Genomic DNA, 13814 nt, shown 5'->3' on the forward strand with positions numbered 1-13814 from the left:
ATGTGAGCTTAGGCCTCTTGGCACTTTGCTTACTCATTAGCTTTCCACCAAAAAAAAAAAGTTGCCACCGAGTTGACTCCGACTCATGGCGACCCCATGTGTGTCAGAGTAGAACTGTGTTCTGTTGGGTTTTTAATGGCTAATTTTTTGGAAGTAGATCACCAAGACTTTCTCCCAGGGCACCTCTGGGTGGGCTGGAACCTCCAACCTTTTGATTAGCAGCTGAGATCCTTAACTGTTTATACCACCCAGGGACTCCAGCTTTCCAGCTAAGGTCAAATTATTTAAATTCCTATTTGTGGTGTCCTCATTTATAAAAGGATGCTGGCTCTGTGGCCATATATGCCTTAACATGAGGCTATTGTGAAAAAGTGACATAATTTGAAAGCCCAAGAAATTAGTATGTCAATAAAACCATCCGTTAGTACCCTTCACAAGCACTAGGATACTTTTTTTGCATTTTCCTTATCATCTTCATAATTATATCATAATTACAAAATGCGTCTCTGTATTGTGTTTTGTGCTATTTCAAACTGTTTTCATGTTGTTACATTCTCCTCCTTCTCTCCTCTCCCAAGGCAGGTAATGATAACTTGATGCAGGAAATAAACCAGAATTTGGCAGAGGAGGTGAGAATTGCTGATTTTTAAAGGTACCCTGTAATTTTTAGCCATGTGCTCTCTCGCAGTGACAAATAACCTGTGTTCTCTTTTCAGGCTGGTCTGAACATCACTCACATCTGCCTCCCTCCAGACAGCAGTGAAGACGAGGTAATTACTGCCGGGCTCTTAAACTCACGATGGTTAAGTGCTTGGCCACTAACGGAAATGTCGGCGGTTCAAACCCACCCAGTGGCTCTGCAGAAAAAAATTCTGGCTATCTGCTTCCATAAAGACTAAAAAAAACTACAGCCTGTAAAACCCTATGGGCACTTTTACTCTGTCCCATGGAGTCGCTGTGAGTCGAGAATCAACTCGAGGGCACACAGTAACATTCAAACTCATATTTTGCTTTCCTCTTTAGATTCAGTAGGCTTTATTAGCATCTCAGTTGTGGTTGGAATAGATCTAGCCTTTTCTTGTGGCTGAATTTCAAGGGAAAAGTGGTCTCTTCCCTTTAGTGTAAATTCTCCTTTATCAGTTTGTCCTTTACTTCTGTGTGTTTCTATTGGAGACTTAGTTATTTTGGGTGTGTTTCTTTAGCTATAGAATCTTGGTGGTGCAGTGGTTAAGAGCTGGGCTGCTAACCAAAAGGTCAGCGGTTCGAATCCACCAGCTGCTCCTTGGAAGCCTTAAGGGACAGTTCAGCTCTGTCTTATATAATTGCTATGAGTCAGAATTGACTCTACTGCAATAGGTTTTTTTTTTTTTTTCCCTCGGGCATAGCAGCAATATCATCTAGTGGAAATTATCTGCCTGTCAGTGTCTGGAGAAGTGGTTCCAAGTTCTTGGTGTACTCTGACAGGTTATTTGATCCTGGGCCAGTTCTTTGACTTCTCTGGGTCACAGTTGCTATGAAAGTGTTCTGACCCCAGCTATCCAGAGTTAGGCCAGACTTCACAGGTTAAGGGCATGGTCCTCCAGACTGCCAACTCTGCCCAAGATTTCAGACGCCAGTTCCAGGTTTGGGGGTTCCCAGGCTGTACTCACTTCTGCCCTGCTGGCTCTAAATTTAGGGGCTCCCACTACCTACCTCAGGTTCAATAATTTGCTAGATAGACTCATAGAACTTGGAGAGTACTATACTCACAGTTACAGTTTCATTATAGCCAAAAGGATACAAACCAGACCAGCCAAAAGGAGAGATATATAGGGCAGAGCCTAGGAGGGTCCTAAATGTGAAGTTTCCCTGTTGGCTCCCCATGGAGTCAGGAGAGTTCACCCAATCAGCAGTCCAGAGTGTTATTGGGATCTCTCTATATGGACATGAGTGATTGGATCACGAGCCATGTGATTGAACTCACTTTTCATCCTCCTCCCATCCCCAGAAATCACCTAGTGGGTCTTTCCCGCATGGCCAGCCCCAACCTTGAGTCACTTCGTTAGGATACATTCTCAGGTGTGGTCCAGGGTACCCCATGAATAAAAAGGACACTCTGATCACTCAGGAAATTCAAGGGTTTAGGGGTTACCTAGAAACTCAGGTGTTCCTCGGAAACCCTATGTGGTAATTCTACTCTGTCCTGTAGGGTCGCTATGAGTTGGAATTGACTTGACAGCAATGAGTTTAGGTTTGGTTTGGTTGGAGGTTACCTTCCAGAAACTAGAGATAAAGGCCAGACAAATTCTTGGGGCAAAATTAATTTTTCATTCCACAGTTGCCTTATTGATAGAGTAAAGCACTGGGATAAGATGATCTTCAGGGCCCGTCCAGCACCATCCTTTAGTGGCATTTTGGGGACACTGGTAAAAAATACTCAGAGGGTTCTTTTCATTGCTGTTGCTCATGATTTAGTTGTTTCTGCCAGCACGTAGTAGCAGCTTTCACAAGAGTCATTTCACATTTAGAAGAAGCAGCTACCCCAAAACAGTGGTGAAGAAACTGGATGAAGGTCCACACAAGCTCCTGGCCCCTGAGTCAGTGCCTGGCCCTTCTGATGGCTAGTTTTCTTTAGACTTGCTATGCCATTGAAGATTCAGTTTGGCTTTGTGTGATGGGAACCCTCAAATAACAGAATCTTAAAATAACACAAAAGTTTATTCTTCTTGTACATAAATAAAGTTTAGAATTAAGCAGTCCCGGTTGGTATCATGGCTTCACAATGTCTTTAGGGACTGAGCCTCCTTCTAGCTTGTTGCTCGGCCATCTTTGTCAAGCTACCTCATGGTCCAAGATGGTGGATTGACCTCTACATGTCATATCCACATTCTAGCCAGTAGGAAAAAAGAAGGACAAAGAAGGGCCTACTCTTACCTTTTCCAGACATTTTCCGAAAGTCACAATTCTACTTCTCTCCCATTGTGCTGAATCTAATTGTTTCGCCACAGGGCAGGGGAAGCTGGGAAATGTAGTTTTTAGACCAAGTGGCCTTAGATAATTTATAATCACAACTAAAAATCAAAAGTTTAGTACTCAGAAAGAAAGGGAAGATGGATATCAGACAAAGAGTTTCTGCCACACTTGACATTGTAACATATTACAATTATTAAGATACCTGTGATACCAATGTTATCAAAATACAGAGAACTTTGTTGTCCATTTGCAGAAGGTCACCCTCTGTCTGCAGTAGAATTTGCGTTTGTTTAGGTTGTTTTGCCCTGAACTTACTCATTTAACAAGGAATCATGTATTCCCTATATTTCTCAGGTGAAATTCTAATAGTTATGAATTTGTATGGTATTATTTTGAAAAAGACTAAGAATCTTAAAGTATTAATTATGGACGTTTGCTTTAGTTGCTTCTCCAAAATCCTAGTTACAGGTAACAATGGGATAACACAGATACACTTGTTTTGACATGTCTTATTTTATGACATTTCCCAAAGCATGTTTCATAAGTGTTAAGTGAAAAATATGTTCTAAGGTTAAATACGTTTGGGAAACTGAATTAAACTCCTCAGAGCAGTTAATATGCTGATGTGCACTATGACCTTCTGAGGGAAGAATATCGCATGCAGCACCTCCCAGTGTTATTTGAGCACCGTCCCTGTTTGTCTCTGAGCTTCTTCAGGAACAAGGAGATAACACTGCGCTCTGTGTCCAGGATGAGGTTCTTGAGAAAAGTCAAGGGAAAGGAGGGGTGTAAGGACTGTTGGGAAACCCTGGTGGCGTAGTGGTTAAGTGCTGCAGCTGCTAAGGAAAAGGTCAGCAGTTCAAATCCACCAGACGCTCCTTGGAAACTCTACGGGGCAGTTCTGCTCTGTTCTGTAGGGTCACTATAGGGTCGCTATGAGTCGGAATCGACTAGATGACAGTGGGTTTGGTTTTTTTTTTTTTTTTTTTGGTTTAAGGACAGTTTAAATCTAGCTGAAATGTTAAGTCGGTACATTTGAAGAAATGTCTTACCCTTAGGAGAATGTAGTTTCTTGTACACACATGATAAGTAAAATAACGAAACAGAAGAGAAGTTATTCAGGCGTGGGGAGTTTGCTTTGTTGAGTCAGAAAGTCTGAAAAAGGCTCCAGGCTGGGTCTTACTGAACAGCGCCTTTCAGTGAGACGCGGTGGCCTCGTTCTGGGTGTCTGTACTTGGCAGATTTCTGCGGGAGTGGTTCTGTTTTGTTAATTACATCTCACCGTACTGCTTGCTGCTGCGTATGGGCCTATTACCCGGGCTGCTCCCCTGATTTCTACACAGGCTATCCCTCCCTTGCTTCCCGGCACTGCTTAGATGTTATGCCCTTGAGGGGCCTTCTCGGACCACCCCCCGCCTGCCATTGCTTTCTTATCCCTTTACCCTGCTTTATAATTCTTCATGTCATTTATCATTTCCAGCGTTTTTATTATTTGGGGGCTTTCTCTCACCCAGTAGGACAACGGCTCCTTGAAGGCGAGAATGTTGTCCATTTTGTTTACAGCTTTATTTCCTTAGAACTGGTAAAAAGTAGGTGTTCAAAACATATTTTATTGAATGAATGGAAGAACAGTGAGTGAACGAAATATAACTTCCTGGTTTTTGTAAGTCAGGTAGCTTTTTCTTCCCCAAACCAATTGACAACATGTCGACTGAAACTCATGACGATCCCATAGGTGTCAGAGTAGTACTGTACTCCATAGGGGTTTTCAGTGGCTGGTTTTTTGGAAGCAGATCCCCAGGCCTTTCTTCCAAGCCACCTCTGAGTGGACTTGAACCTCTAACCTCTCGACAAGCAGCCAAGTGTGTTAACCATCTGCATCACCTCAGGAGTCCTTTCTTCCCCTACCAGGTAGTAATACCATAGTGAGTTTTGCTAAGCAATGAAACAAAAATGGTAAACCAACACTTCTTCATAGTGAGATCCATGTGTGTGGCCTAGTCTCTCCCGTACTTATGAGCAAATCATTTGGTTTAGTGAAATTAATCAATATCTTATCTCCTGGCACAAAATAGAAACACACAAAGAAAGGATAAAGCATTGCATATTTAAAGACATAGGCAGTCATGAGCCATTACCTAAGCTTCCCAAACTGTACCTCTGTCTTCTTCATAGTGAATTCATTTAGTGTTTCCTGTGGCGAGGAGGCCTGTGTGCTTAGACTCAATCTATTGCCAGCCTTTGGAAGGGCTGCCTGTGTGCCACTCAGGTCGAGAGAGGGTGAAAGCTTATGTGACGACTTCTTGAAAGTCATAATTCATAAGCTCTTGTTGCACACATCGTGTCTGAAGCCCAGGCCGGGCTGGGCCAGGTTGAAACGCCTGAGTCATGCTTACTGGCCTCGCTCAAAGCTGGCAGAGTGTTTGGCTCAAAACAGGATTGTGGACAGGGAGTTGTCTTTTGCCTGTGTGAATCTTAACTACTGAGCTTTTGTTTTGTTGTTTTTTTCTAGCAGCAAGTAGAACCATAAGAAAGAGCCAAGGAAGTCACCAAAAAATTGATTCCAGGTTTTTTTTTCTTTTTTTTGAGTTTTTATAAACATGACAAAAAGAAGAAATAGACTTCATTGTGCTTTGCACCCAGACTTCAACACAGAGTAAAAAAGAAACTTTAACAGAGTAAAAAAGGAACTGTAAATGAAACCGTTTTTATATAAAGCTTCTTTTGTTGGGCGTTATTTTCACAAAACTGATTTCTGGTTGTTTTTTTTTCCTCTTTAGATTATAGATGAAATCTTAAAGATTAATGAAGACACCAGAGTCCATGGCCTTGCCCTTCAGATTCCTGGGAACTCGCTTAGCAACAAAGTCCTCAATGCCTTGAAGCCAGAAAAAGATGTGGATGGGTAAGAAAATCTACAAGAAAATTAACTTTTATTGCTTATTGAGGTTTTCTACTATAATTCCCACCCCCTGCTTCCTTGTTTTTTTCAACTATGTCAGTAATTCAGATGAGAGAACTATTTTTCAATATGTCAGGAGCTTGAGGGTTTTTTAAATTCTGTATAAGAGAGCTACATATTTTGGAAAATACCTGAGCCCTTTTGTAGTGCTTGGGCTGCTAACTGAAAGGCTGGCGGCTTGAACCTCTCCTCCCCCGCCCCCCGCCACTGCTCCATGGGAGAAAGATGTGGCACTTTGCTTCCACAAAGACTTACAGCCTCGGAAACCCTATATGGCAGTTCTAGTCTGTTGTATGGGGCTGCTATGAGTTGTAATGGACTTGGCAGCAATGGGTTTGGGTGACATTTTGGAAGTAGTCTCCTTGCACCATCATATTCATTCGATAAGTTCCTGTCTGATTTATAGAGTCTTTAGTCAGATCTTCTGCTAGCTCCTTGGGTGGCATAAATCGTTTGTGCTCGACGACTAACCAAAAGATTGCCAATTTGAATCCACCCAGTGCCGCTGCGGAAGAAAGGCCTGGTGATCTCCTTCCATAAGATCACAGCCATTGAAAACCCTATGGAGTACAGTACTACTCTGAAACATGGGAGGTCGCCGTAAGTCAGAATTGACTCAGTGGCCACAGGTTTGGTTTTTTGCTCTTCTCTGCTGGTAGCTTTTCTTGATAATTCTACCAGATTAGAGGAAAAAGTCCAGAGACCTGATTCCCCACCAGTACCATGTTCTGCCTTAGTCCCAGGCTAGTCGACAAAAACTCACAGTTTTGTTAATGACACGAAATTTTATTTGAAATTTGAGGGGGGAATAGTCATAAATATGAGGTGCCCTGACTCAGGTCATGGTACGACGTAAACATCACGGGACAAGGAGTGCTGCCAGCCTACAACCTGTTTCTTTATATGGACATGTAGGAAGATTTTATACTGTGGCCAAGAACATGATGTATTTAGGGATCCAAGGCTGAAAGCAAACTTATAAAGTGAGACTGCTGATCCGGTATTTTTTGCAGGGACTGGATTGAAAGGCTGCCTCAGGCTGCCAGACACCCGGGCTTCTTCCAGCCTTTTATTGTGACTCAGACTTAGGGTAAACCCAAATACAGGTTAAAAAGTTGTCACGGCAATTGCTGAGCCTGTCATAGAAAAGGAGAAAAGCCCTAATTAACGAGAACACTTTTAGAAGTTTTAAATCTTTTATAAAAGGAGAGAATGATGAAGCAATTTCATAATATCTCCATTTTGATGCTAACCTGGATTGAGACCATTAGTTTAAGTAAGATCGTTTCATAATGTTATGGATTTGAACGAGGAAGGACATAGAAGTCTTGATTTCCCAAGGAGGTAAATATGTGCTGAAGTCAAGTGGGAATAAGACCTGTGAATTCCAAGTCTTGGTAGATCACTCCAAATTTGTAGGATTGGTTCTGGATTTTGATATTGATCAAGATATAAATATTCTCAAGGGTAAAGTGGGCTCTGTGAGGGCAGTGGTAGTTTAATGGTAGAATTTTTGCCTTCTGTGCAAGAGACCTGGGTTCAATTCCTAATCTATGCACCTTAAGTGTATCTACCACCCGTCTGTCAGTGGACACTTGTGTGTTGCTGCAATGCTGAACAGGTGTCAGCAGAACCAGACTAGGATGAACTAGGAAGAAAGGACTGGTGATCTAATTCTGAAAATCAGCCAGCAAAAACCCCGTGGATCACAAAGCTCTGATCCCATTCTGCATGGGGTGACCATGAGTTGGGGAACGACTCGACAGCAGCTAACAACAACACAGTGGGCCCTACAGCAGGACGCCCAGGTTGTACAATCCCAGGGGCGCCATTCCGTTGTAGTCCATCGCATGGTGCTTCCTGGAGGTGTGCAGTGAACACCTGCGTGGCTGATGTCCTACAGGCCGAACAAGAACACTGAAGGCTGTCCCAGCTCAGAGTGACCAGAGGGAAATTTCCTGAGAAGCCAATGGCCTTTATTTTCTGTCCAGTCTTTAATCATGTATTTCATATATTCTATCAAACACAGATGAGCTGTTATTTTTTGGGGGATTAATATATGTAATATTAATTTTATAATATTAATATGTTAATATATGTAAGAGTTTTGACCAGGTATTGACTTCCTGTTCCCTCCTTTTCTGATTCAGAGTGACAGATATAAACCTGGGGAAGTTGGTACGTGGGGATGCCCATGAGTGTTTTGTTTCACCGGTTGCCAGAGCTGTAGTGGAACTTCTTGAAAAATCAGGTATGATGCTCCACTCAAAATGCTGCTATCTTCTATTTATTGGCATCTACATTGTTTTCTAAAAGGATTTGTTCCTGGAAGATTATATTTGAAACATGGATATGCCATTCAGTATGGGATTTCTTTAGTTTCTCATCTTTCTCGAGGGGAGATACAAAAGAGTAACTGCAAATTTTTCTGGTCATATTGTATTATAATTTTAAAGGTGATGATTAACCTGTTTTAAACCAATTGTCAATTTCTTTCATGTAACAGTCAAAATAACCACCATGAAAAATGTTTGAAGTTTCAGTTTCTCAATATGTAGACCTAGGTAGGACTTACGCTTAAGACTGCAGTGCGAAAACTGTAAGATGTCGTTCAGGCTATAGAAACCTAGGTTGGGGTTTATTAGTAAGCAGAATTCTTATCAGTAATCAATGCTTACTTTCCATCATTCTCTCCTAACCTTGCGTTTTTATGTCAGTGAAATAGAAATGAATAATTTCTCTTGCTTGGTTATTAAATTTAGTGAGCAAAGCATTGTAGACTATTTCATGTATTTAAGGGCTTTCGAAGGAGGGCTGGTGGCACAGTGGTTAAGCACGTGGCTGCTAACCAAAAAGCCAGCAGTTTGTTCAAACCCACCAGCTGCTCCCCAGAAGAAAGATGTGGCAATCTGCTTCCCTAAAGATTACAGCCTTGGAAACCCTGTGGGGCGGTTCTACTCTGTCCTATGTGGTCGCTATGAGTCGAAATCGACCTGACAGCAACAGGTTTGGTTTTCCTTCTTTTTTTATTTGTTCAAGGGTTTTCTAGCTGAGTGCACAAAATGCAACTAACTAAATTTTTCTCTACTCTAATTGGAGTAGAAAAGTGTCAAATGCTCTCCTGCCCCCTAAACATGCAAAAATTATACAATAATCCCAAAACATATGCCAAGGTTTTATTAAAAGATTAACTTTCAGTATCTGCCCTTAGCTCAGTAACCCTGAAGCTCAGATCTCTGAGGTCATCCGCATATACGGTGTTTTTCCATCAGATGGATAATCTGGACAGTGATTCTGAATATCACAAAATTCTCGAAGAAAGAGTAAGTTATGGCTAATAATATATATTGGCCAATTTTAGAGAGAAATTCAGCAATTAACATTAGAACCAGAAGGGCTTGAATAGAGAAATTTGGTCAATTACAGTTTTCCACTCCTAGCTTATATTTATTGTAGGTTGGTGCTGAGGGAGCCAGGTTTTAAAAGGGTATTTTTCCTTTTGTTCAAACTGTCCAGGAGAAAGGATCTGAGTTTTTTGTTATAATATTGAATTTGGTTGATAGGTATAAACTTAAATGGAAAGAAGGTCTTGGTCGTCGGGGCCCATGGATCTTTGGAAGCTGCTGTGCAGTGCCTGTTGCAGAGGAAAGGCTCAATGACAATGAGCTGCCAGTGGGAGACGCCTCAGCTTCAAAGCAAGGTAAGCGTCCCACATGTTGGAAACACGTCACCTGAAACGTTCACGTGTGGTGGAAAGAAGAAAGGCTACAAATGTATAAGCTGAGCATTTAGGAAGGAAGAGGAAGAATAACAGAAAACCTCAAAGGTTGAAAAATCATAAAGAGCAGAAATTAATGAAATAGAAACCAAACATGTAGGAGAGATTATCGGCAAAGCCAGAGGCTCTTAGAAAAGTCTGGTAAAGCAGGTGCCTGACTAGCGAAAATAATCCAGGCAAAAAGAGAGAACACAAACAATATGAAGAATGAACAAGGTGACATGACCACAGAAACAGCATTTTTTTTTTTTTTTTTTTGAGGAGACTATGAACAATTTTCTGCTGGCAAATTTGAAAATTTATATGAAATGAGCGCTTTCCTTGAAAAATGTGAGTTACATAATGGACTCACCTAAAATTGCAACACCTGAATAGGCCTATATCCAAGAAAGACATTGAATTAGTCTCCCTATCAAATAAGCAAACAAAAACCTGACACTGTGTACACAAATCAGCCGGTGGTTTCACAAATGAGTTCTGCTAAATAGTCAAAGAACTAATCTCTTCTCCAGAGAATAGTAGAAGGAGGAGCACCTCATAACTCATGAGTGTGAAAACCAGACAACAGGATGCTAAAGGAAAATTACAGAACAATCTCGCCTGTGAACATAGGTGAAATAATCATTAGCAAAAAAGTAGAAAAACTGAATCCAGCAACAACATCTTGATCAAAGTGGGTTTTTCCTGTGATGAAAAAGGTGGTTTTACATCAGGAAATCTATTAACATAGTTCACCACATCCTCAGATTAGAAACTATATGTTCACCACAATAGATGGAGAAAAGGAATATAAAATCTAGTATCCGTTGTGATTAAAAACAAAAGAGACACTTTAACTAGAAATTGAAAGGAATCCTTTAGCCTGATAAAACGTCTATGAAAATTTATACAAATATCTCACTTAATAGTGAAATAGCAGAAACCTTTCTTTTAAAATTAAGAAAGACGGGAGTGCCTGTTATCACTACTCCTAATCAGTGTTATACTGGAATTGCTAAAGAATGCAGTAATAAAAAAGAAAGGAAAAAGAAAATTTTTAGTGATTGGAATGGAAGACACCAAATTGTCTATTAATCCTAGATGATATGATTATCTACGTAAACCCCCCCCCCAAAAAAAAACAAACCTGTTGCCATCGAGTTGATTCAGACTCATAGCGACTATATAGGACAGGGTAGAACTGTCCCATATGGTTTCCAGGGAGTGCCTGGTGGATTTGAACTGCCGACCTTTTGATTAGCAGCCATATCTCTTAACCTCTATTCCACCAGGGCTTCTAAAATATATATATATAAGAATTAGTAAAAGAGTTCATCTGTATTCTTGATACAAGATCAACATGTGAAAAGCATTTGCGTGGCTAAACACTAGCAACAAACAAAGTTAAATATTTACAAAGATACAGTTTATAATAGCAATGAAAAATATAAGGTATTTAGGAATAACTTCGAATCCACCAGGTGCTTCTTGGAAACTCTATGGGGCAGTTCTACTCTGTCCTATAGGGTCGCTATGAGTCGGAATCGACTCGATGGCACTGGGTGCTGGGTAGGAATAACTTTAACAAAAGTTATGTATGACCTTTTGAAAGAAATCATATAATTTTGATGAAAGTCTTTAAGAAGACCTAAATAAAAGTGGAGATAGCATGTTTGTGGATAAGAATTTTTGATATTTTAAAGATACTAATCCTCCCCAAATTAATCCATAAATTTGAATCGAAATCCTGACAGAATATCTTTTTGTAGACTTTGACAAGCTGATTCTAAAATTTATAGGGAAGCACAAAGGTCCAAAAATAATCATGACAGTGTTGAAGAAAAACAAAGAGAACTCATCCAACTGTACAGTGTAAGTTATTGTACATTAATAGCAATTAGGTTAGTGTTCCAGACCAACAGACTTTTGGGACAGAAGGCAGCTAGGAATAAATCCATTCATCTATGGTAACTTCCAGATCAGTGCGGGAAAAATTAACTTTTAAAAAGAGCTGCGTCAATTAGCTATAAATAAGGGTTGTTGTTGTTAGGTGCCGTCTAGTCTATTCTGACTCATAGCAACCCCGTGTGATGGAGTAGAACTGCCTCACAGAATTTTATAGGCTGTAATCTAGAAACAAATCACCAGGTCTTCCTCCCAGGGAGCTGCTGGTGGGTCCAAACTGCCAACCTTTCAGTTAGTAGCCAGGCACTTAACGGTTGTGCTAACAGTGTTTCTTGTATATATATATGGGTACAACATTGAAATACTAACCTGACACTATATACAAAAATCAATTCTAGATTAAAGACCTAAATGTGGACAGCAAGACTATAAAACTTTTAGAAGAAAATAAAAAACTTTTATGCTCTTAAGATGCTGGGAAAAGATACATAAATTTGACTACATTAAAATTTAAAAATAAAACAAAGCTTTTCAAAAGAACTCATTAGAAGAGTGAAAAGACAGATATAGATAAGATGGTATTTGGTACTTAAACAACAGCTGTTTAACTGGTAATTTGCATCTTGTAAAAGAATTCTTTAGATCAGTACAACAAAGGCAGTTGATTACAAAAATGAACAAATACCTGACGGAACACAACAGAGAATCCTTGACAGAGCAGGAGAACAGTGGGATGTAGACCTCAAATTCTCGTAAAACAACCAGACTTAATGGTCTGATGAGACTGGAAGGACCCTGGAGATCATGGTCCCCAGACCTTCTGTTAGCCCAAGACAGGAACCATTCCCAAAGCCAAGTCTTCAGACAGGGATAGGACTGGACTGTAAGATAGAAAATGATAGTGGTGAGGAGTGAGCTTCTTGGCTCAAGTAGACCCATGAGACTATGTGGGAAGCTCCTTTCTGGAGGGGGGATGAGAAGGCAGAGGGGGACAGAAGCTGGCCGAATAGACATGGGGAATACAGGGTGGAGAGGAGTGTGCTGTCTCATTAGAGGGAGAGCAATTAGGAGTACATAGCAAGGTGTACATAAATTTTCATATGAAAGACTGACGATTTGTAAACTTTCATTTAAAGCACAACTTAAAAAAAAAATGGGCAAATAACAGGCCATTCACAGAGGAAGAACCTGATGACCAAAATACACACGAGAAGCAGTTCAGCACCTGTTCTCATCAATCATGGCAATGGGTAAAAAGTTATAATTCTAAATTCTGACAAATTTGTAGAGCTTTGGGAACTCATATAGTCCTAGGAGTTTAAATTGAAATAAGCATTTTGGAAAGCAATTTAGTAGAGTTGAAGACATAGATACTCTTTGACCCAGAAATTTCGCTCCTAGGTATATATCATAGGGGCACTCTTGGACGTGTACAGAAGAAGACATGTCTAAGAATGGTCAGAGCAGCATGTTTATAATACAAAACATGTATAAACAGTGATCTAAATCCCCATCAGTGGGAGAGTGGATAAATCAGTGTAGAAGCATGTAGAATATGTATACTCAAGTATCTTCATAAAACTGGATGATATACAAGCAGTGAAAATTACGAAGCTAGAGTTACAAATGTCAATGTGGAAGGATGTTTAAAAACCACACTGAGTGAAAAAAAGCAAGTTAAAGAAGAACACATTAAACCCAACATTATAACATAATTTATATAAGGTATAAATACATATAAAACAATACTATTATATATATATATATTTTAGGGCTACCTACATATGAATTAAAAGTATAAAGAAATGCAATGGAACGATGAACCAAATCAGGAAAATAATGACTGGGACAAGGATGCGGATGAAGATGGAAAGAATCCACAGGGAGCCGCACTTGTATTGGTCATGCTTTTTTTTTTCTTAAACTGGGTAGTGGGTATTCAGGTGTGTCATAGTTGTCTTTTATATTTTCATATCTGAAATAATTAATGCATTTTTTAACTTCAGAAGATGATAACACACTTCACGAGTTCCAGGCAAGGTGAAGTTGAGTGAAATGAGCCCATTAAGTACAGCAAAGCAGTGCAGAACCAGATCTCCAAATGCACGTTCCTCATGCTACAGCGAGAATGTGAAAAGAGGAGCACCTTGTAGCCTGACCGGGGTTAGGGGAGGGGTATCTTGACTGAGATTTATAATATTTGAATGACAGGGGGCTCTAATACAGGCAAAATTTTCT

The 13814-nt window shown here is 40.2% G+C and overlaps 1 protein-coding gene across 14 annotated transcripts in view; it reads left to right on the plus strand.

Moving 5' to 3' along the window:
* Nucleotides 1-13814, plus strand: part of MTHFD1L (methylenetetrahydrofolate dehydrogenase (NADP+ dependent) 1 like) — a 232870-nt gene that overhangs the window by 17250 nt on the left and 201806 nt on the right. For 10 of the 14 annotated variants that reach the window (XR_007519593.1, XR_007519595.1, XR_007519606.1 and 7 more), the window contains exons 3-7: nucleotides 579-629; nucleotides 717-770; nucleotides 5733-5857; nucleotides 8065-8165; nucleotides 9478-9614. Coding sequence is in view for 11 of the 14 variants with exons in the window: in XM_049903483.1 (XP_049759440.1) it covers nucleotides 579-629; nucleotides 717-770; nucleotides 5733-5857; nucleotides 8065-8165; nucleotides 9478-9614 (468 nt within the window). In the remaining 3 variants the exon portion in view is untranslated. The other 4 variants (XM_049903539.1, XM_049903535.1, XM_049903548.1 and 1 more) reach the window with 4 other exon arrangements.

This window comes from Elephas maximus, chromosome 1 (genome assembly GCF_024166365.1).
Source record: "Elephas maximus indicus isolate mEleMax1 chromosome 1, mEleMax1 primary haplotype, whole genome shotgun sequence".
NCBI lineage: Eukaryota > Metazoa > Chordata > Mammalia > Proboscidea > Elephantidae > Elephas > Elephas maximus.